Here is a 24,977-nt window from a genome sequence, read left to right as displayed (position 1 = left end):
GTGTTGATGGACCCTGAACTCCTAGAAGAAAAACCATGTCAACAGCTGTGTTGATGGACCCTGAACTCCTAGCTGTCCATACCAAAGTGCCCCAAATGCCAGGGGAGAACAGGCCTCAGGGGAGATGTTCTAGGAACTAGACTTCAAAGCGGTTCAGGAGAGGAAAGGGTAAAAGAATCCAGAAACATTCCTGGTGGTGGGGTGGTAGCATGTTGGTCGTGGAGACCGATGTCTATTCTAACCAAACCAAATACAGAGCTGCACACGGAAGACCTGGCACAGTGGGACTTGAGTGCCATTGGGCAAAGGAAAGCCACACTTCGCTCCAAAGAAAGAAGGGTGCAAATAAATGGGTCCAGACAGGCATCGGGCTCTGGGAAGTCATACCACTGTGTATGGCAGCCAGGGAAGGTGTGCCACTGAGAAGATAAAAGAACAAGATCACAGGTGGAACCTTGGAGTACTATCCTAGGGAGGATGAGTCACACACAGCCGGGTGTGGCTTCCAGTGACCAGACAGTTTGCCGGGACTTTCAACCTGGTAACAGGACAGCTGCCTCTGGCTTCCATGTTATGCTGTAAACTTGTCTCTTCAGAAAACCAAGGACAAAAGCCAGGGTGCAGCTTAGCAGTACAGCTTTGTGCGGGAGGCAAACGGCCACTGCCGTGCCCCTGGGACGCTCAGGAGAACTGATGGGGATCTGGGGAGGAAGCGTGCTTCTCTTATCTGAGTGGTGGAGGCCCACGGGAGGACTGCAGACTGTGACTTCAGAAAGACCATTTCAAACATAGAAAGAGAAAAACAAAACAAAAACAAACAAACAAACAAACAAACAAACAAGCACCCAAATCAACCAGGCACAGGACAACAGACGCCAAGGAAAGAATGGCAAAATGAGAAAGAAAACCAAATCAACAATGAATGATCCTTCTGAAAGGAAGAGGCCAGAGCCCACAGTTAACTTTACATGCACAGTGAGTGGAGGATCCTGATGAAGTGTCCAGCGCACCTACAATAAGTGGAACCTATCAAAATAAAAGCTCCAGCACACCACGGAGGGGCCTTTTCACTGTTCCTAAACAAGGAATGTGTCCACAATCTGGGCAGGGCTGGCATGAGGCTCATGGGGACAGCAAGAAAGCTCCCCTTCTCTACACCTGCACGACCCCATTCTGAGAGAGAGAGAGAGGTGAGCAAAGACCTCTCTTCTTGGAGAACCAGAGCAGTGCTGCCATGAAGGACCCGGCCTCATGCAAACACCCGATTCACTGACTGTTGACTGACACGTGAAAAAAAAGGAAAAGGAAGCTATGTGTTGAGTTTACAGATTTTGGCCATTTTTCCTCTTTTGTACAGTTGCATTGCTTATTACATAATATCTAACAAGAAAATTAATTATACAGACTCAGATTATTGATACATAAATAAAAGAGGTCATGAGACTACCCAATTATTATACAGTCTAGGCAATCACCACAGTATGGATCTTGATTTTGGGGAAACAGTGGGAAGACATGTCTTTGAGAACAAAAATGGGGTCAATAAGACTCAATCCCTAAACTTCATGAGAAGAATGCTTATTCACTTGAGAGGTAGCAGTATTTGTCTCCCGGCGGGTCTCTTGGGTGATGGGTTCAGACATGGCTACTTTATTTAGGAAGGATGCTGACCAAGTGAAATGTGTTCAAAGGACCACTGGAACGGCGAAAGGGCACAAAACCACAGAACAGCGGAAGGAACAGGTAGCTTCCTCCTGAGTAGGGAACTAAGTTCTCAAATACAAAATCACTGCTACAGAGAAGTGGTACACATATGGCTGAACGGAGCAGGAGACTGACTTTATGCTCTATGAAGGAGATGCTGTCTAATCATGGGAAGGGCTGAGCTGCCACTGCCAGACATTTAGAAATAGATGTGACATACAGACTGCCAAGGTAAAAGAGAATGCAGATGAGCGCTCAGGGGTTTGAAGGAATCGCTGTCTCTTGATTTCAGCTCCATCTTTCTCTCTCTCTTTTTTTAATAAATATTTTTATTTTATAATTAATTTAATTTTACATATCTGCCACGGATTCCCCTATCCTCCCTCCTTCCACCCTCCAGCCTTCCCCCACAATCCTCCTCCAAGGCAAGGTCTCCCCTAGGGAGTCAGCAGAGCCTGGTAGATTCAGCCAAGGCAGGTCCAGTCCCCTCCTCCCTGCACCAAGGCTGAGCAAAGTGTCCCAGCATAGGCCCTAGGTTCCAAAAAGCCAGCTCATGCACCAAGGACAGGTCTCGGTCCCACTGCCTGGGGGCCTCCTAAACAGTTCAAGCTAGTCAACTGTTTCACTTATCCAGAGGGCCTGGTCCAGTTCCATGGGGGCTCCTCAGCTATTGGTTCACAGTTCATGCATTTCCACTAGTTTGGCTATTTGTCCCTGTGCTTTTTCCAATCATGGTCTCGATATCCTTTGCTCATATAATCCCTCCTCTTTCGCTGATTGGACTCCTGAGCTCTACCTGGGGTTTGGCCGTGGATCTCTGCATCTGCTTCCATCAGTCATTGGATGAGAGTTCTAGCATGACAGTTAGGGTGTTCGGCCATCCGATCACCAGAGCAGGTCAGCTTGAGCAGGTCAAGAGCAACTCTCTTGACCATTGCCAGTAGTCTATAGTGGAATATCTTTGTGGATTTCTGGGGACCTCTCAAGGGAAATGCAGACTAATGTCTGGGGACAGACTAGTTAGGTGACAGGCTGATGAGGGCCGTGGGTATGCCACATTTAGAAGAGGAGGAATGCTGTGTGCAGCCCCCTTAGAGACCTCCATCACTGACGGACTGCCGCCCAGTAGTCTCTGTGACGAACTCTACCTGACTCGCTTAGTCACGCTGTGTTGAAATGCCGTTACAGACATCCAGCTTGTCTCAAAGAACTTTGTTGTGATACAAGCCTAAATTTCTTTTAAAAATAAACAAACAAACAAACAAACCTCAGATTCTTCTTTTGGGAACTACTCAGTAAAGCAAACTTACTTAGAATGTAATTAACTGTGTATTGACTCAAAAGACCTTACATCCAGAAGAAAGACAATAAATTCTCTGGTTAACTTTCATCCTGTATACTCTCTTCACCACTCACAGTTCCACGATTCCTAGAGAAGAAGACATCTACTATATCTGGGACACTTCGAGGAATGGTGTTAGTATTCTCACATCAATTTTCACAACCTACAAACACTTACTTTCCCGGTTTTCTCCCCTTTTATTAAGAAAAATAAGCCCTAGGGAAATGGCATTGAATAAATACCAGAGTAGCCACATTGAACCCCACTTCCACATCTCCTGAGATCCCCAATGCTGCTGCTTCTAACAAGAGGGGAACCAGGAGAGCTGATATAGCAGCTGTAGTTAAAAGGCTTTAGAAAGCCCAAGGTATTCTTCTTCAGGGCTCAGAATTCACAATATCCCCTTTGTGTTATGTGGACAAGAATGGTGACTTACTCTTACCATGTAAGGATGGCCTGGTTATCAAGCTGAAATGCTTATTCTCCAGGGACAAAGGTACTGTAATGGGTGTGGACGGGGCTGCCAAATTGGGGTTATATCCTTACTGGGCAGATATAACCCTTTCACCATAAAACTTGCTAAGAAAGAAAGTACAAAAAATACTTCATTCATAATAGCTTTTAAAAAGTATAGGAACAAATTTACCAAGGAAGTGAGAGGCCTCTATAAGAACATTTTAAGACGCTGACACAAGAAACTGAAGAAGACACCGGATGGTGGAAAGCCCTTCCATGCTCCCAGACTGGTAAAGAAATACTGTGAAGACGGGGGTGTGACCAAAGTAGTCTACAGATTCAATGCAATGCTCATCAAGATTCCCATGACCTTCTTCACAGAGCCAGACAAAACAACCCTGAAATGTGTATGGAAATACAAAAGACCACAGACTGCCAAAACAACCTATCTGTGAACACAAGTAGGGCATCATCACCTTACACCATCTCCAACTATACTAGAGAGCCATGGTGACAAAACAGCATGGCACCAGACAGAGAAGCATTCACGTAGACCCGTGGAATCTAAGTCTCAGAGATACACTCAACACAGCTAAGGACATCCAATTTTTGATGAAGGTATCAAAAACATGAACTGGTAAAAAAAGACAGCTTACTCAATAAATGGTGCTGGCAAATCTGGATATCCAGCTGCAGAAGAATGAAATTAGATCTACATCTGCCCTGCACACACACAAATCAATTCAAACTTAATCAAAGATCTTAAAGTATATATATATAAAAAAATACATTTGCTGCAAAAGAAAAGACCTTTAGTAATCGTGTATTTCCCCTCTCAAGATTTTAATATATAAAGTCTCTGGTTTTTAAAAAACTCAATTCTTTAGTAAATTAGATGATATATCTTCAACAAAATATTAAGTGGAAAGACCTTCACCAACCCCACATCTGACAGAGGGCTGATCTCCAAAATATATAAGGAATCCAAGAAACTAGACTTCATAAAACCAAATAATCCAATTTAAAAAATGGGGTACACACCTACACAGAGAACTCTCAACAGAAGAATCTCAAATGGTAGAGAAACACCTAAAGAAATGTTCAACATCTTTAGCCATCAGGGAAATACAAATCAAAACGGCTCTGAGATTCCATCTTACACCTGTCAGAATGGCTAAGATCAAAACCACAAATGACAGCTTACACTGGAGAGGATGTGGAGAAAAAGAAACCACTCCTCCATTGCTGGTGGGAGTGCAAACTTGTACAGCTACTTCAGAAATCAATATGGCAGTTTCTCACAAAATCAATCTACCTCAATATCCAGCTATATGACTCCTGGCCATATACCTAAAGGATGCTTAATCATACCACAAGGACACTTGCTCAACTATGTTCAGAACAGCTTTATTTGTAATACCAGAACCTGAAAACAACCTAGATGCCCTTCAACCAAAGAATGGATTAAAAAAATGTGGTACATATACCCAATGGAGTACTACTTAGCTGTTAAAAACAATGATATCAGGAAATTTGCAGGCAAATGGATGAGACCAGAAAAAAATCATCCTGAGTGAGGTAACCCAGACCCAGAAAGACAAACATGGCATGTACTCATTCATAAGTGGATATTAGCTGTAAAGTAAAGGATAACCATGCTACAATCCACAGACTCACAGAGCCTAGGTAACAAGCAAGGCCCAAGAGGGACACATGGATTTCCCTGGGAAGGGGAAATAGAAGAGATCTCCCTGGGTGGACTGGGGGCAAGTTGGGATGGGAACTTAAGGGATCAGGTTGGGGGTAGATGGAGAGGGAGAGTACTAAAGAGATGACTGGAAAGGGGGGAGCATTTTGGTGTTAGGTAGAAACCTGATGCAAGGGAACTCCCAGGAATCTACAAGGATGACCCCAGCTAAGACCCCTAGCAACAATGGATACATAATCTGAACTGGTTATCTGTGATTAGATTGGTGACTACCCCAATTGTCATCAGAGAGCCTTCATCCAGTAACCGATGGAAACAGATGCAGAGGCCCACAGCCAAACATTAGGCCAAAACTTGGGGAATCCTGCTCAAGAGAGGGAGGAAGGATGGTAGGAGCCAGGGGGGTCAAGGACGTCACAAGAAAAACCCACAGAAACAACTGACCTGGCTCACAGGAGCTCAGAGTCTGAAGCACCCACCAGGGAGCCTGTGTTCCCCCTCTATACACGGCAGCTGTGTAGCTTGGTCCTCTTGTGGGACTCCAACAGTGGGAGCAGGGGCTGTCCCTAAGGCTTTGGCTGGCTCGTGGGAACCAATTCCTCACACTGGGTTGCCTTGCCCAGACTTAATACAAGGGAGGAGCTTAGTCCTACCTCAACTTGATATGCCATGCTTTGATGACACCCATAGGAGGCCTGCCCCTTTCCAAACAGAAACAGAGGAGGAGTGGATGGGGGAAGGGGAGGACAGGGGAAGTGAGGGGAGGGCATGGGAGGAGAGGAGGGAGGGGAAGCTGTGGTCAAGATATAAAGTAAATAAATTAATTAATTAAATTTAAAAAACTAAGTGGGTTGAAGACACGGGGCACCTCTCTGTCTTCACCTTCCCTTCTTACCGAGGACATCACTGGTGGCCATGATGTCACACGTGTACATAGCTGCCATCAGGCGTTGAGGCTTCACCTGCAGAGCATAGCGACATGCTTCTTTCATGGTGGCAATCAGCTGCCCTGAGAAGGGTCCATAGCAGTCAGTGACTGGAGAGTCTCCTTTTGCGGAAGTGTCTTCAAAGGGCTTGGAGCAGCCATCTTGCCGCTCGTGGTTTTCATCTCCACTCTGACAGGCTTTACCTTCCTCCTGTCCCTCTCCTGCTGGATCACACTGTTCTTGGTTATGTCTATCACTTGCTCCTTGTTCTGCACATTTATTTAGTTCCCACTTTTCTAGAACAAAACAGACACCCATGAGGGGCTCCTCACACATGGGGCCAGAGAGGGTTGCTAGCTGGAAGCCACTCACAATGCTATTGCCAAAGTCTCGGAATCTACTGGCTTCTTTTGATTCCCTGCCGGCTGGGCCGGACCACACTGAGTTCTGGAAATCTTCACTTCTACTGACAAGGATGTTGGGCCCACATTTTCTTGGGCCAAATGACCAGATTTGGTCAACAGTGTTCCTCCATTTTCTCCCTATCAGGTGTTGCTCTAGTTTCCCTTTGAATTCCCAGATTTTCTCTTGGGTCTTCTGATGAATCGCCTGGGTATTTCTGCCCTCATTCAAGGAGGATGTCAAAAGTTCCATGGAACGAATCAAGTCACTGTTTTCTTCCAGAATCTGAGTGACCTCTTCTGGAAGAGGTACGGCCCGAACACTGAGTGTAGCTAGTTTATTGGGCGTCGTTAAGGTGATCAGCCCATCAGAGTCAACATGGACGCCCTCTGGAATTTTGCTTTGCTCTTCTTTTGTTTGGTGTATGACAGCAACTTTTTGCTGTCTGCCTATTTCTTCATTGACCATGTCAACTTTGGGAGGTTTTGTGATTGTTTCTCTGAATGGAATAATGGGTTCAGACACACTGATGTGAATCTTAGCAAACCTATGAAATCAAGAGAAATAACAGATAGTTAGGATCATGGCCTTGCATCACACATGAAGATAATGGAAAAACTCAGAAACATAAAAATCATTTTCTATGAGAGGCCTGTAATTTACATTCTATTTCAATTCACAAAGTGCTCTCATTGCAGATTGAGAGACAACCTCTGAGGGGAACGTACCTCTGGGGAGCTCTTTGCTTGTGCTAGACCGTCGCTGCTTTGTTCTTCTGAAGACAAATAAACCATCTATTTAGGTAAGACCATTTTGAGTGGAAAATAAATACTGCAATAGGATGACTTGTTTAGAATCAAATTTGACAGACCTGAGTCTGGAGAAGAGCCTGGCGATTATAACTCTGAAGAGACAGTCAGAGACCCGCAGTAGTCAGAGCTAAGCTGCACAAGACATCCTGAATTGACAAGGAGGTTTACACCAAGCCAGAACGGCCCAGGAATTTGTCTAGACTAGCATGTCACCATGAACTTTCTGCAGTGACAGGAAGCTCTCTATCTTCTCTGGGATGGCTGGTCACTGGAAACGTGGCTAGTGCCAGAGAAGGAACAGATGTTCAATTTTATTTAAAAATGTGAATAGCCACACTATGGCTGAGCATTGGAGAGGTGACTGGTACTGCTGAGGAACTGAATTTTCAATGTCACTGGATTTTAAGCAATGTTATTTAAGCAGCTTCATACTGTCCATAGCTTCACACAGTAGTGTCTGCAGTGCCGAATAGCACAGGGCTCAAGCCTAATCTGGCACAAGTTTAGAAAGCGCCACTCCACATGGCACTGGGTTCCTTTCTGTCCTGTCGGCTATAAGCTGGCATGGACTGGCTCTGCCAGGCAATCTTGCCACTGCCAATTCACATTCCAGCTTTGGGGTACTTTCCCTCTGCATGTGGGTGTGTACATGCATGGACAAACACATTATATTGGTTTTCTGAAGTCTCAGAAGGATGCCTTCCCTGGGAAATTTTATTCCAGAAGGAAGCTGAATTCTGACAATTCATCCCAGATTTCTTTCTGTTTCCAACATTTTATAGATATGGTCCAAGTATTTTATTGTATGCCTTTTGATAAATGTGAAAACTCAATAAATAGATTCTTTAAATGAAAATGATATTCAAATAGATTTTAGCATATAGAACCCCAAACAGACTATGATGTATATAAGGAAAAAAAAAGGCATGATAAAAGGTAACCTTCACTAGAGCTATAGCTGTACCAGCAAGGGTTTTCTCCTTCAAGGATTAGCTACTTCAAGTCTACATGTCTGCTCCAGGGTACTCAAGACAGATGCCTACCAGACAGTGTATCAATTAAAATTACTCTGATGCTAAAACTTGAGAGTATATGCAAATGAAACTCTAGTTCAACCTCACCAAATAACTCAGATGGAAAAGAGCGATGAAACAATGAAAAGTATTAAGAAATCATGTACATTTTGTTTTGTGATGGTTACTTACTACACAGCCATTGTGCCAAGTGCTTGAAGAAGGTGTTATTCCTTAATAGACACTAATAAAAGCCTCTTTGTGTAGAAGAGAAAACCAGGGAGGTATATATATTATCCAAGCAGCTGGAGAGTGGAGGAGAATCTAGGAGCTGAGTCTTGGTCTGACTTTAGAGTTCACCCTCTCTACCATTACAGTGCAGTAAAAATTGTGTTTCAACAGCATGTTAAAGCAAAAATTTACAGCACCAAGTTATTTTGATCATAGGTCATGTAAAATTAATTTGTATGAGGTCCATTAATATAATTAAAATTATAATATCATACAATATATGCTAAAATGTCAAAGTAATCTATACAATTTAAAATGATGAGCATTCAGTACTCCTTCTTTGTTTAAAAAAGTATTTAAAAATCTTAGAAATAATAAATGAATCTTAAAAATAAATCTTAGAAATAGAAAATGGCCGCAGACTGGCTCTAAATAGCTAATCCAGTCTTTCCTTAAGCATGTGATTCTTCCCACTGTGAGGGTCTAGTGCTACTGCACCAATTCTAGTGAGTCCTTCTCACTGTGAGGAGCTCGGGTGCACCAGTGGACACGTGGACCTGAGTAGTCCATGCTGCTATCAGTGTTGGCGCTTGCCAGGCATAAGTTCGCTCCTTTGCATGCAGGTTTAGGAGCTACTGAGATAGCGCTATTGAAAACCCAAACCATTCTTTGTTTCGTGTTGTTAGAAAAAAAGCCAAATTCACGTTAGAGCTCCTTGACTATTTATGAAAATCATTTACTGAGATTTACAATTTCATGTGGCTAGGTAACAATTCGCTGGCACTTTGGCCAAAACAAAACAACAAACAAAATCCCAATCAGAATCATGATAAAATTCCTTGTTTTAAGAATTCTTATGGGCTTTATAAAGTGACTTATTTTCACTGAGGTTTAATAAACATGTCATACAAGGAGGCCGATCAGATGAATGCCTTGTAGCAGAGAAGACTTCAAATGGTTTGAATTCAGCAGTTAACTGTTGGAGGGCGGGTGGGTAGAAAGATAATAAAATTACTGTTAGTGTTTCTTTTCTTAAGAAAAAACCCTGTGAGTTCCAGCCTTATTTCAGGTAAGTCTCCAAGCCTGTGATCAACATAAATCCTTACACTGTTTTAAAGATGGTTTTTAAATTTTTTTAATTTGCAGGTTTTAAAAAGAGGTTTACTACTTACTTATGTTTATGTGTGTGTACCCATGTGAGTTTATGTGCATCATGTGTGTGCAGGTGACCAAGAAGGCCAGAGGGCACCAGATTCCTGGAGCTGTGAGCTGCCCGAAGGTTGGTGCTAGGCCTGGAATCTGGGTCCTCTGTAAGAGCAGCAGGTGCTCTTAACTGTTGAGCCATCTGTCCAGTTTACAGCTGAGTTCTTCAAAACAACAAAATGGGCCTGGAAACAGCTCAGCTGGTAAAGCGCTTGCAGGGTAAGCATAGGACCTGAGGTGGATTCTTAGAACCCACGTGGAAAAGAAAAGCCAGTGTAGTGGTTTGTGCTTGTAATCTTCATGCTGAGGAGGAAGGCAGCTGGATTCCTGGGGCTTGCTGGACAGTCAGTTAAATCTAGTTGGGATGCTCAGTATCTGAGGAATGATATCCAAGGCCTCTATCCAATGTACACTCACGTATCCAAGGTACGTGAATGTATCCAAGGTACACTCACGTGCACCTCCCAACCCAAATATACATACAAAATAATAAAATGGAAGCACAAATACTAAAATAAATAAATAAATAAATAAATAGAAAAATCACAGGAATGGGAAGTTGGTTTTACAACTATTAGAGAATAGATGTTTATGTACTTCAAGAAAGCCAACTACAAAGCTATTGAAACGGTGGCCACATCAATAACATTATATTGTTACCTTTTATTGTAAAGTAACACAAAAGCAAAGAACTACTTTGGATTTCTGAGGTTCCAAGAAGTCTGCTATAGAAATTGCTCATATGATTAAAGCCATTCATTCCATGCTGTGGAGGGAAGGATGCGGCTGCTAAACCCACAAGGCACCAGGAGCAGAGGCTCTGTTAAGCCTGGCAGTGCAGAGGCTGCTGTTATTTATAGAGATAGACAGACAGATAGACAGACAGGTAATTTATTATAAATTCATAAAATCTATCTATCTATGTATCTTCCTTCCTTCCTCCTTCCTTCCTTCCTTCCTTCCTTCCTTCCTTCCTTCCTTCCTTCCTTCCTTCCTCCTTCCTTCCTTTCTAGATAGACAGACAGACAGACAGACAGATAGACAAAAAGGAACAGTAGGCTTCTACCATACCTGTGACAGTGCTTCCAGTAGGTTCCTACTCCATCTGCTTTGTACCTAAGATCTGGATACTAAGAACGGACAATTCCTCTGGCTTAGGGTCAACAGCTGACACCTCACCTCTCCCCCTTCTGTATACAAACTACAGATAGGTAAAAAAGTTGAACCAAGAGGCATGCCCTATGAAAACTAAAAAATATCCTAGAAGCCCATAAACGTTCTTAATGAAATTGTGAAATGCAGTAGTCACAAAGACCAGTACACAAAGAATCTACTGATTTGTAATCATTTGGCTCAACGTGAACATCCATATAAATAATAGCCCAAGCTAAAAAACAGTTTCTGAAGCCATAAGGAGACACCTCCCCATCCCTTCCAAATCCCTCACAGGCAACCATAACCTTTTATTATAACCTGTCCCACCCTTCTGCTTTTACTGTTTAAATGTAAACACCTATACTCTACAGTTTAATTATGTGCATACAAGTATACCTGTGTGCACATGGACACCAAAGACCAACAATGGGTGACTCCCTCAATCAATTTCCACTTTAACTAGTGACAGCCTGGGTAGGTGGCACATGCCTGTAGTTCCAGATGCTGAGGAGGCTGAGGGAGGAAGACTGCCAGAGTCTGAGAGTTTCAGGCCACCCCAGGTCATGCAGTGAGGCCCCTCCTAGAACAAAAATGTCATCAAGAACACCCATTCTCGATAAACATTTGCCCAGCTTTGCTGCACAGAGAGATTTAGAAGTGCAAGTTCCCCTTGCCAAGCTGAGGGAAGGGCCTGTTTTCCTAAGAGACAACCCAAACCGGACTCCAACAGTGTACCAATTCCAACTCCCACTAGTTGTGTGGCAAGTGTATCACTCTTCATTTCCTCCATCACTTGAGAATGTCTTTAAAAACTCTGAACACTAGTGGGTACATAGAAGTATCTCACTTTGTGTGCCTGTGGTGCACATGTGTGTACAGGTATGTGTGCACACATGTGCTGGCTGGAACACAACTTGGCTCTTGTGCGTCAGAGGCTATCTTCCTTGTTTTGAGACAGGGTCTCTCATTTGTCTGGTATTCACCAAGTAGATTAAGCCCCAAAGATCGGCCTGTTGCCCCCTCCCTACCAACCAGGTTACAAGTGAGCGCCAGCAATGGGTCAAGGATTACATTCAGGTCTTCATGCTCGCAAGGCAAACCTTGCCCATCGGTGATCCAAGCCCCTCACCTCAGTTTTGATTTGCATTTTATCAAGTGCTGACTGGCTCTATACATCTTCCTGTTGTGATGTGCGTGTCAGTGTTAGTAACACTTTCTTTTGGGTTGTGGCTTCTCTCATTTTAGGTGTTCCTTAGGACATAAGGCTCACATGCTGTAGGTATTACAAAGGTTAGAACACACTGGTGCTTGCTTTTACTCTATAGACTTAGTTGAGGATTAAATCTTCACTGTCACTTGTGCCTTTAACATCCAATTTTAGAAGCATAGTCTTGCATATTCCCTTCTTGTATCTCCTAGACAGTAGAAAGTTTTCAGTCTTTACACCTTTACCTACAACCTACCTGAATATTAAATAAGAGTGCCTCCTCTCTCTCCCTCTCTGGACATCTACTAGGCAGCACTACTTACTGGAAAATCTGTCCTTTCCGCATCCTGGTTTTGGGGTCTCTACTCAACAGTCCACCATCTCTGTGGTCAACATCACAGTCTTACTTCCTGTTCCTTTAAAGAAAGACTGATTTCCAGTTCTCTAGCACAGTGAGAACACCCACCTGGGAGTTCTTCTTTGGTTATTATTAACCCTTTACATTTGTACACAGATTTTAAAATCAGCTTGAGAAGTCTTACACACATGAGAGACCCAGGCCTCAGCAGAATTGTGGCCATAGCTGAAAGGCCTGAACAGGATGCCCTGCTACTCAACTGCCCCTGACCTTTGGTCCTAGCTACTTAGAGAGAGGAGAGACAGAGGAGAGAGGAGAGGAGAGAGAGGGAAAGGGAGAGGAGAGAGGAGAGGAGAGAGAGGGAGATGGGAGGGTGGGGGGGGGGGGAGATTGAAATTAAAGAGAGGAACTCTTCACCCAACAAGGAAGGGCCAATGAGAAGCCATGAACACCTCACCCATAGGGAAGGGCCAATCAGAAGCAGACAAACAACTCCAGGTGTCCCTCTGATGAAACTAAAATGTTGCAATTCCCTAGACCCAAGAGAGCCAATCAGCTCAGTCCAGGTACTCCTAACCAGGGCTTGAGCGAGTCCCAGGTCTGTACCTAGGCAGTCTTGGAGTCCCCCAAGCCTCCCCCTTGTCTAGTCACTGTACAAACCCTCGCCCAGTGTTGCTCCGGGTCTCTCCTGCTCTGCTGCTGTGTCAGTGGACGAGAGGCCCAAGTTAACTTGTATTAAAGACTCTTTGTTTTTGCATTGGACTCGGTCTTTTGGGGATCCAGACTTTTGGCACAACACACATGGGACTGGGGAGTAAATGGACAATATACATCCTTCAAAGTCATGTGCCAGGGGACATACTCCTCAATCAGCCCCTACCCAAAAGACCATTCAGTATAATTCCTTCTTATGACTCTGACTTATCACAGGGCACTGGGACACTGCAGACTGCCATGGCCCTTTGCCAACACCACTTGTTATGTTCCTTGGAGTTCAAAAGCAGAACCTGCCAGTCATAAAGCACTGCCTGACTGAGCCGATGCACCCATCCACCATCCCCTACGGGACTTGCACCCAGCCTAGCTGACTCCTCTGCTGACTACCTTTATAGAAGGAGGAGGGAGATTCCTTTCTTCTGGGATCCAGGTGACCTCTGGGTTCTGACAGGGAAACACTGGACTTGAGGTTATTCATGTCACAGGAAACCTCCTGACATGACGGGAATTATTTTGTTTGTCTTGAGGGAGTGGGTGGTCAGCCATACTTTAGTCTAATAGTTAAGGACCACTTCAGAATTGCTCTGGGCTTGACAGGCACTACAACACATATCTGTAATCCTATTACCAGGGAGGCTGAGGCAGGAGGATTGTGACTTCAAGGTTAGCCTGCATTCTATATAGGGAAACTCTACTTTAAAAAAAAAAAGAATGAATAAATGAATAAATAAATAAATAAAGGAGAGAGAGGACTTTGTGGTATTTTAATAAAGCAGCATATACTTTTTCAAAAGATTTATTAGTTTTCATTGTTCGAATTCAATATAAGATAAATTATCTTTAGTTTTTGGATAATAATATTTTCTAGGAATGTTTATATATTTATATTTATTGAAATTACTCAATACTATGTTAATAGTATGTTTCTAGAAAGTTAATTTCTTTTATAAAACATATTTGGGTTTTTCCCTCCAGAAGTGAAAAAGAATCTACAGTGAAAATCATGAGGTATAAACACTAAGGAAAGGTATAAACCCAGAAGTACTAAAATAAAACAAGCTTCAAGCTTAAGGAGTAAGTATTTTTCAAAATCAGTGACAGCATCAAAAGAATGAGTTTGAAGGAAGAGTGAGCAGCCTGAAACTGTGAGAGGATCCAATGTGGACTTTACCTTGGCAGATGGAGGGTGAAGGCAGAGGGGGAGATAACCTAATTCACAAACAGGAAACAACATTTCTAAAGCTTTGTGAGGAACTCTGAGTCTAGGCCACACCACCCCGAAGGGTCGGGCCTGCTATGGGAGTGCCTGGATGGGAGGAACCCTCGGGGGAACTGGTGTTATTTGGAGGGTACTGGATCTCATGATTTGGATCTCATGTATCCACTCAAATGGAACTTCAGTGACTCTAAGAAAATAGTGACAAGAGATAGAAATCTACCTTCCAGTTTTGTATGGACCATGGCTGTACAGACACAGAAAAAGGAAAAAGAACCGTGGCATTCTCCAGGGAAGAAGACATGAGAGACCTCCATCTGGAAGGAGACCCTGCCTCATCCTGGACACCACACACACTGCCACCACAGTCCATGGTTATCTGAGGGGCAGCTGCAGTGAGCTCCTACCGCTGTCAGTTTGTGGGGTCAATGGGCGGGCGAGATGCCACACACAGGGACCACATGCTCTATGCAGACATGGTCAGAACAACCACTTAGAGTTATCTAAGTTATCAATATTATCATGACAGAATTTTATATCTTTTTTTTTTTTTTTTTTTTGAGACAGGGTTTCTCTGTATCACAGTCCTGACTGTCCTGGAACTTGCTCTGTAGACCACGTTGGCCTTGAACTCATAGAGATCCACCTGCCTCTGCCGCCCGAGTGCTGGGATTAAAGGCTTGTGCCACCACCACAAGCTTTGATGACAGAAAATTTAAAAATAAAAGGAAAAAGGGCTATGACAAGAAAATTCTCATTGCTTTCATCAGCAAACATAGAACATATATTACAACAACTAACGCAGTCACATGTGAGGGTGACAAAGTGTGGGTCAACCAGCGCTTTCAGACACGACGGTGGTCACAGCGTGCTTCCGAGTTAGCAGTCACAGCTGCACAAGTTCATCTTGGGCAGACTCTCGGAGCTCAGCACAGATCGCTGTAGACACACAAATACCTACAGACCGAGTGGGCTTATGAACCTGAATGCTCATAGCAGTTATTCCTGCATATCACCCAGTAATCTGTACTCTTCTTCTGTGCTTTCCTTATTTTTGCAATAAACATACATTATCAACAAAACAAAGAAGAAAACCATTTTTTATAAAAAGTGACTTGGTATGCTCATATAATGACTTATATATGACCTTCATAGAGAAATTTCCATCAGATTTACATTGTAAAGTCCACAAGAAGTCTATCCTAATCACAACCTGTATTTATAAAGTAAGATTTTTGTTGCTTTGATATGTGCTTAAAATATAATACATATATGAAAATGTTTTATGACTTAAGCTAAATGCAAAACTTTTCAAGTGTATGAAATTCATGTCAGTTTCCAGTTATTAAAATTTAAATTTATGATTCAATAGCAGTTTTATATCCGAATTGAGGGCAAGGCATTTCTCTCCCAAAATAAAGCACAGTCTTAGTTTGACCTGTTTGGGAAACATTAAAACATCTCATTGGTTTTAGAATTATCACTTCTCCATCTCTAGCATTTTAATCTGACCTTTCTCTTAAGTCATCCAAACATCGCTGAAGGTGGACCTCCCCGGCTGTGACCAAAACATGCTCTCCTGTTTCCTGAATTAAAATCTGGACACAGGGATCAGCTTGGTTTAACAGCTTCATTCCTTTCACAAGCTGAGGCATTTCACCTAGATGACAAAATGAAACAAATTAACAATGACATACCAACCATCATGATCTAGAAACAATGGCTGTGGCCACTGACAGGAGTGTTTCACTGAAGTAAGTGCCTAGGTCACAGTGGTGTGAAGAAATTACCTTCTTGTAATCGACTTGTAAGACAGACGGACAGCTAGGACAAGACTCACACAGGCTGATCTTTAAGACACCAAAGGTGACTCACATGGCTTAGATCTCTGTATCAAATTCTTAGCAGATACAAACTATCATCACCATGCCTGTGAATGCACCTCTGCCTCATTAGTAACACATGTATTACAGACCTAGAAATAGAGCAATACTTCCTCAAATAGTACATATAAAATTAAGACAGATACACAAAGCATTTACAATGACATTTGAGAACTTCTACAACTTCATACTAAATAATTTGTAAGTCGGGCTTGGTGACACAGACCTACAACCCCAGCTACTCAGAGGGCTGACGCAGGACAATCTCCATTCAAGGACAGCCTTTAGTGAGACTGTCTCAAAATAAAACTAGTAACAGGCTTGGTTAGAGGTGTATTTTCAGTGGCAGCTTGCCTGTTTACTATGCACAAGGCCCCGAGTTGGACTCCTAGCACTAAAAGAAACAAAACGAAGCAAGACAAACCTATTTGTGAAAGCGCTTGATAGAACCGTGGGGTTCAGGATCTGCAGCCACCAGAACTGTACCCTTCCACATTCCACCCCGTGTGTGTGCCTGGTACATAACTGCTCCTGCCCAACAGCGCATGGAGTGGAGGGCACCGATGGGGTCTGAGATCTGCGTTTGGGATTTGCTTTTTCATTCCTACATACTCAGCTGCCACTCTGCCTCCAAGGCAGGCCAGGGCAAGTCTCTTGATGCTGTGTAAAAATTTTGAGGGCATTCTTACACAGTATTGCTCTGATTCAACATTTTACTTCACAGTTCTCCAGTGTCCAACTTCCAACACACAAAAGCACAGGAGCCTTCGGCAAGGCAGAAAAGCCTTACGGAAGTTTGCTAATTAAAGGACAGGGAGAGACTATAAGAACTTCAATGCTGATTTATTTTTGAACTGAAGTTCTAAAAATAACTACCACTATTTATAGTGTTAAGATGCCAGGCAAGCATTTCAGAATCAGGCCTCATAGACGGAGTGGACAGATTAATGCTCTCATTGTGTACACGAGGAAACAGCTGGAGAAAGTGAAGCAACCTGTGTCCAAAGTGAAGAGCCACGACGTGACAGAACCTGCTTCTGAAGCTGCTTGGCCAGCCTTAGAGCCTAGGCTCTGTCCATAGACTTCACGGCCCCACAGAGCAGTGGGCTGTAAGCCACCCCGGGTACAGGGAATCCCAGTGGGCACCCTCCTCTCATGCTCCTGTCACCATTTCGTGGCTTCCCTTTGCTTATCTAGTAGAGTTGACAGTGCTGGCTTGACCGCCAGAGAACTGGAAATCTAGCTCAAAGGACTGCTCCACAGACACTGGGGACTTGCAGCACAGGAAACCGGCACTAACAGGAAGAAGACAAAGCTTGTCTTTAGCTTTCCATCGGCTGAATGACAACGTCCAACCGATACACACTTGTCTCGGTTCCTGCACTTAGCTCTGTCTCTAAGCCAAAGGCAACAGTTTAGGAATAAGGGAAGAAGAGAGTTTTAGAATCAAATTTGAGACTTGGAGACAACACTGAAATCAGGGATTTGAAAATGTTTCTGGTAGCCATTCTCTGGCCAAAATCAACACAAATACTTCATACGTTAACCCTTTAAAGTCTGCAGAGTGATTTTCTTCCCTTATTTTAAAAATTTTACGAATGGACAGTTCACTCATGACACAGAAACAGACATTAAGGAATGTAAGAGAAGGAGGTGACACCAGGAAAAGTAGACATTTATTTTCTGCATTTCATCAAGAACTCGTTGTAAGTGGTAAATGTCCTAAAATAAACATCATGTTTCAGTGCAGGCTGTCGGGGAGGCACTTCTTCACAACAATTACTAAAACTAAGGGTTGCAACATGGAGCCCAGGAGACACCGCTGAACAGTTACGGCACAATGTGCCAAGTCAGGAGTTCAAAAATCATGAAGCACCGTTCAGCAGCCAGCCGTGTAGGTGATGCCTTGGCCTCCTGATACTCAGCTCCACTACGGTGCTCTCTGACAGTGAGAGTGACATCTGACAACAGAACACTGTGGAGGTGGTGATGGTGACTGCCCAAGCTAGCTCTGGACACAGTCAGTCACTGTGTTCTGCTGCACTTGAGAACCAAGTGCAAGGGCTCTGTGGAGACCCGAGGGCTGAACTCCAGCCAACATTTGAGCCCATGTAAACGAGTCTTAGAAGCATCATCAACAAGCAGGTGGCTGTAACCCAAAATTTGTACAAAAGCCACTGGTTGGAGACTCTAAGCTCAACTATCTCCAAACTCCTGACCAAAAGGACAGATACATGATTAGTGTTTCAGACTATTAAATTTTGGATTATCTTGCTATGTAGTATTAGATAATTAATATAACTACAAACCACAATTACAAATAGTATGCATATGTTAAAAAACCCATAAAAGTATAGTTACTTTATTTCTCAATTTTTAAAATAATTTCTAATTTTGGTGTTTCATGATATATACAAAACATTAACAGAAAAAACCTGGAAGCCCTGTTTCAGCTAAGGAGACTTTCTTAAATTTCTCCTCTGTCTCTGAGGCAGAAGTGTGAATCCTGAATGCAGAACTTATTAACTATATAACCTTGAACAAGTTAGCTTCTATTTTATTATGAGCACATGTGTGTATTTGTGCACATGAGTGCAAGAGCCTTCACAGTCCAGAAGTGGACACTGGATTCCCTGAAGTGGAACTGTTGTGAGCAACTTGCCATGGGTGCTGGAAAATGAACATGTGTCCTTGGCAAGAGAAGAATATAATCTTAATTGATGAGCCATCTCTACAGTATCAATTTCTTTCTATTTTTAGTTTTAAAACTTTTCTAGTGTTTGGGATCAAACAAGTTAGGCTTTGTACCCAATCAACTCCTTTATGCCTTGGTCACCCTCACATGGAGATGAGAATAAAAACAGTACTCAGATGGCTGCTGAGGGGATCAGAAGATAACTCAATGTCAAATTGGCATTAGACTGTTGGGAAACACACGATTAATGAGAATAATGGAAACAGTGATGGCCTGGAGACACTTGTGGGTGTCTGTTGAGTTCTGAGTAGCCCTGTGTGTAGGGAGCAGAGGCTGGCCAGCAGGACCTCCTAACCCCAGCTTGGGAAATCCAAGAAGAAAAGTGAGAGAACAAATGGGTGTGGTTCTCTTTGACAGAGAGAGTGGCTCGGTTCTGGACAAATCCAGTTTATCATGAAAAAGATGAGAGGTCCCCAAGTGAAGAGCTGTGTACAGGAATGAGAGCGGGTCCTCCAGGCCTTCCCTGGCAGTGTTAGTGGGATCTTGCGAGACTGTGGGCCCACGGACAAAGGGGTTATGGCTCAAGGATAAGCGTAAGACAGTGGAGCCAAGCACAGACGGAGTCTGCGCACTCTGAGGACTCACAGCATGGGGACAGTGTGAAGGAGAGGTTCTTAGACACTCTGAAGATGAAACGAGAAGCTGGACAGACAGAGTGCAACACTCAGAAACGGAAATACACGAACGGGCACTGCACTGATACAGTCAAGGAACAGGGCATCTCAGCAGGAACAGCAACATTCTTCAAAAAATTATAATGAGAATGGTGTGCCCCTTTCAAAGGTTTCAATTTAGGTTTTAGAAGCTCAGAGAAATTTAGGGAAATGCACTTTGGCTTCCAGGTGGATGACTGTAAATAATTCTCTTTAACTACATTTTTTTAGACAGAGTAAAGGAAATTAATGTCATTCAGAGCACACCACGGACAGGAAAGAAGCCAGGTTTTGGGTAGGATCCTTCATGTCTGGGAGCATATGGGGCAGCTCACAGCCACCTGTAACTCATTCCAGGGATGATGCTGTCTTCTGGCCTCTTCAGGCATCCCCACACACGTGCATGTACACAAATAGACACACTTAACACACAAATAAAAGAAATAAATCTAAAAAAAGGGGGGATTAGTAAATATCTGATAATTTAAGAAGTTCTAATATATTAATAGCCAATTTCCAACAGGCTGTTTTGGGTATCACTCTGTGCTACGCTATCCAGGCTAAATCAAAGGGCAGCAGAAGCAGCTTCTGGGACCCAGGGACACGAGCAGCTAATTCTATGCCTTAAAACTTGGAGGGAGAAGTTCTCAGATCTCAGATCTAGGGAGAGGAAGGTAAGGAGGCCATCAAGTCCTTTAGCAGAGAACTGCCTTTCACACACTTGCTCTATGCTTCCTTAAGGGAGGGTCTGTAGCATCTTCATTGGCCATTACTAGCTACCAGGAAGAGCTAGATCATAGAGGGACAAATAAATACGCACATTAAAATGGTGAGGCAAGCTAGGTGTGGTGGCGCATGCTTTTAATCCCAGCACTCAGGAGACAAAGGCAGGCAGACCTCTGAGTCTGAGGCCGGCCTGGTTCCATAGTAAATTCCAGGCCACAGCGAGTTCCAAGGCAGCCAGAGCTATGTAGAGAGACCCCATCTCAAAAGCGAAACAGCAGACAGAACAACAGACCCATGCCAATACCATAGGCTTCTACAAGCAGGGCCTCTTACTTGGGTGCTTGGGCTCCACAGCAACTCTCACAATCGGGGTGGCTTCAAAGTTGAGTGGAATGAACGGAGGGCAGGAGGGCAGACTGCACAGAGTGGCAGACTTTAGAACAAAGTCCTGGAGGCCTCCAATGCCTGCAGAGAGAGAAAGAGCCATGGGATCAATACAGATGACCGAGTCTGAACTTATACTAGGAAAATAACAGCACAGACCTAGGACACACCTAATACACTACCAAAGTGACAAGGAATGAAGTAGGCATCCATGGTTTGCTCGTTTTTAAACTAGGTAATATTCTCTTGTCCAAAATGCACAAGTTCTGGATGGGTGTGGTGGTGCACACCATTAATCCCAGCATTTTGGGGGCAGAGGCAGACAGATCTCTGTGAGTTCCAGGCCAGCCTGATCTACAGAGTAAGTTCCAAACTAGCCAAGGCTAATATAGTAAGACTGCGTTCCAAAAATCAAACAAACAAACAAAAAATCCACAGAAATTTGCTAGTTTTTCTTTTTCAGATAAACACGTCACGTTAGATCAGGTTTGGTGGAAGCGTATCTACTTTGATAACAGAAATGATCACTTCTAGGTTTTGTGCGTGTGTATTTTGTATGTACATGTGGCCATGTGTATATATGCCTGGGGAGGTGTGCATGCACACGTGGGTGTACATTCATGGAGGCCAGAGGCAGACTTCAAGTATCTCCTTCAAGTGCGTTCTGCCTTGTTTTCTAAGACAGGGTCTCTCGTTGAATTCAAAGTTCACCAACTGGCTAGACTGACTGGCCATGGGCCCAGGGATGTGTCTGTGTCCTGTTCCCCAGTGCTGGGGTCACATTGGGGCTCTTATGTGGATGTCGGGGACCCGAACTCAGTTCCTCATGCTTGTACAGCAGACACTTTCCAGACTCAGCCACCTCTCCAGACCCCATTTCTAGATATTTTGTCTGAAAACAACAATTATTTCAAGTTAGAGTTGGTAGTCTCTCTTAAAATATATATTAACTTAATGAATATGAATCTCTGCTAAAATAACCATTTTGCTAAACATATTTACATATGGATAAAGGGAATTCAGAAATCTATAGTATGGCATGGCTACTGAGTATTTAACCCCCTAGCTATTCTGAATTCTACTTCAGGTTTAAAGAGACTTCAGTCTTCCCTCTCTAGGCTCCTGAATGATGGCTGCATGAGACTCTGAAGGGTACATATGTTCTCTGGATAGATGGGAGTAAAGAGAGTATCTTACAAAGAGATGGAACGACACTCTGACCTCACATCCAGAATCAGAGTGGACAGTATTTAGAACAATTAGAACATGCACAAGGATCATTTGGGAGCCATTATGTTGAAATAAAAAAGACTGAGAAGCCTAAGTGGGAAGGAGATCGTCCAGTCTAGTACAGTAGCCCGTCTGGGAGAGGTGACCCGAGGCAAGAGTTCTGGACACACACCGGAATGACAGCTGACAGGACTCTCCCTGTCTGACCACACCAGAGGAAACTTGCCTTTGATGTGCCAACCAGAGAGCATTCAGATTCACCACCTCATGAAGCCTTCCAAGTGCAAGGGAGAAAGCGTTCATTCTACTATGAGCAAGTCTGCTGCTCCATCTGTACACATCTCTGCACTCCAGCATACCTGTTTGGTAAAGTCAGCATTCCTTAACACTGCACCCATTGGCCCAGCGCGCAGAAGTCTGCCTGGCTGCAGCTTCCTGTTTGTCTCCCTGGTATCAGGACCTAACTGATTCTGGAGCTGGCCAACTCTCCAGCAGGGCTACTAGAAATAGCCTCATCTCCAGTGAGGCTAGGCTTCAGGAAAAGCCCATAGTAAATATTCTCTTTCAGACTTCATTCATCTTCCGTCTGACCTCTGACAGTGGCACTTCCTTCCTGCACACACAGCACACGGTTTCACTGGAGGACAAATGCTGCTCTTTCCTCTACATCAGAAGGGATACGAGCTGCAGATGGTCAGTGAATCTGAACACTAGCTCTCTGACTTCTGGTTTACATTTTGCTCTTCCAGCAACCGAATCCACTCTTGCTATTTAGATCTGCTCAGACCCGCTGGCATGACAAGAATTCCCCCAAACAGAAAAGAGTCAAGGCAAAGAATTCAAAGCATAGGAAATGATCTGAAGGGCCTAAGATCTTTGCTAGCTGTATTACAGGTTACCTACTGTATTTATTCTAAAATATAATTTAAAGACATAGGAAAAGGACCATTGAGGTTATCGGGGCAAATCACAGTAGAATGACTTAACATCTCTTTGAGAACTTCTTCATAGGATACAGGGCAATAGTGACTGTGCAGCTTGGTTTTATACTAAACACAATTTGAAACAAAATTTTTGCCTTAAAAATAATGCCATCAAATTCAGTTCTGAAAAAGACAGAAAAATGCAAACATATTATCTAATATCCTCACACCCTCATACTGCTGCTATTTCCTCCCCCACCTCCCTGCCCTGTGTTCTCCTCTTAGGCACTCACCTTTACTCTATTATAACATTCAATAATCTTTTGTCCCTTAAATCATGACTTTTTTTTTTTACTTCAATCATTTCAGTAAACAGTATAATAATTAGCCAGACATGGAATCCCCACACTCAGGAGGCTGAAGCAGGATGATTATGAATTGGAGTCAATTGGTGCTATACAAAACTCAAACCTTGCTGTTCCCTTCAACTAGGACTTGGAGGGGAGGGGCATACTCCCAAGGAGTATTTCAAAATTTCTGAATTAGGAAGAGATTAGTTCCATGTGAAAAATCCCAAATGATGGTGGCCATCATTTTTTAGTCACTATATTTATTAAAAAAAAAAAAAAGTACAGAAAAGCCAGATTAAGGAATATGTCGATAAAAGCAGTTTATGGAGCAAAAGAATTTCAGCTTCGTTTTTGTTGTTTTGTTTTGTTTTGTTTTGTTTTTTTGTAACCAACTGAAGGTAAATGAGTGAGCATGCTAGCATGCCTCAGACAGGATGACAGTTACCAGAACCAAGTAAATGCTGAGTTCTTCAGTGGAGAACAGAGGCCCTGGCTAGGCTCTATATCATTCATTTGATTCTGTTAAGTCAAATATTAATATTTTGTAATGTTAGCAGGCCATTTTTTCCAGGTTGTCCCTAATATCCCCCTTTAAGAAGTAGCTCAGACATAAACAATACATAAAACATACATAAAAAGACCTGTTAGCAATATTTTGCAGAGACTGAGAAGTGGGTTGGCTTTCTGTTCCATGGGCTGAGTCACTCCAGCACCAGGTTGCCCTGCAGGTAGGAAGATGGCAAAGCTACCACTAAATGCTAACACTGCTTTCCGGGGACCAGCCAGTCAGCTGTCTGGACAGAAAACAGCATTACCATCTTATGGAAAACGTACGTTTGTAAAGCACTACTCCCTGGTAAAAGAAAAGTGTTACTGGGATTACAATATCTTGGAAAATATGTAACATTTTGGCTAGCAGATGCTCCCTAAGGTTTAACATTATCACAGTTAACCCCCCCCCCCCCCACTCCCCCAGCTTGTCCTTCCAACTATGGTTGGGCCCGAATCAATGGATTCTGTAAACTGTGGAAAAGCAGACTTGCACATAGCCTCAGGTCCGTTCAAGCACCTGGAGCCACGTTGGACAGGACGTGGGGAATTTTCTATTTTTCAGTACAGATGCCTGAAGATGTGGGATGCTGTGTCCTTGGTTGTGCAAGGCTACATTCTGCCCTATGCCTGATGTCATTAGGTACCAAGGACCCAATACATCTGTCCCCAGCTTACGCTCCAGTTCTACTTCCTTGTCACTCAGACCCAGCAGTTTTAAAGAGTGTTAGGGAACCCACACTTTCCAACCCTCACTGAGAAGGTGGGGAAGACCAGGAACGTAAACATGCCTTTTCCAAGCCTGCTTCGCCAGCACTGCCAAGGTTGATGGGTCGAGACTAGCTAAGGTGTTCAGAAGACTGCTGGGCCTGTTAGGTGTGCTAAGCAGGCCATGAAATCAACAGCCTGTCAGCCTCCTCATGGCCCTAGAGAAAAGTCTTGCAACAATGACATCATCATGTCATTTTCTTTTTTCCTTCTCATAGGAACAAATAAGTTAAAAATAGTTCTTAAGTAGGTTACACTCAGAACTGGAGGCCCTTTCCTCAGAAGAGAATAACGAGAAAACTAACA

At 43.4% G+C, this 24,977-nt stretch overlaps 1 protein-coding gene across 1 annotated transcript in view; it reads right to left on the bottom strand.

Annotated features, from left to right (window-relative positions):
- Efl1 (elongation factor like GTPase 1) overlaps positions 1-24,977 on the bottom strand; it is a 138,538-nt gene that overhangs the window by 11,529 nt on the left and 102,032 nt on the right. Inside the window, exons 17-19 of the mRNA XM_076546319.1 lie at positions 20,801-20,932; positions 15,963-16,110; positions 6,106-7,085 (exon numbers count right to left, since the gene is read on the bottom strand). Coding sequence (XP_076402434.1) covers positions 6,106-7,085; positions 15,963-16,110; positions 20,801-20,932 — 1,260 coding nt within the window. The remainder of the gene's footprint in view (positions 1-6,105; positions 7,086-15,962; positions 16,111-20,800; positions 20,933-24,977) is intronic.

Source organism: Peromyscus maniculatus, chromosome 1 (assembly GCF_049852395.1).
Source record: "Peromyscus maniculatus bairdii isolate BWxNUB_F1_BW_parent chromosome 1, HU_Pman_BW_mat_3.1, whole genome shotgun sequence".
Classification (NCBI taxonomy): domain Eukaryota; kingdom Metazoa; phylum Chordata; class Mammalia; order Rodentia; family Cricetidae; genus Peromyscus; species Peromyscus maniculatus.
The sequence above is the reverse complement of the archived record's forward strand: the minus strand, read 5'-3'. Positions and strand labels throughout refer to the sequence as shown.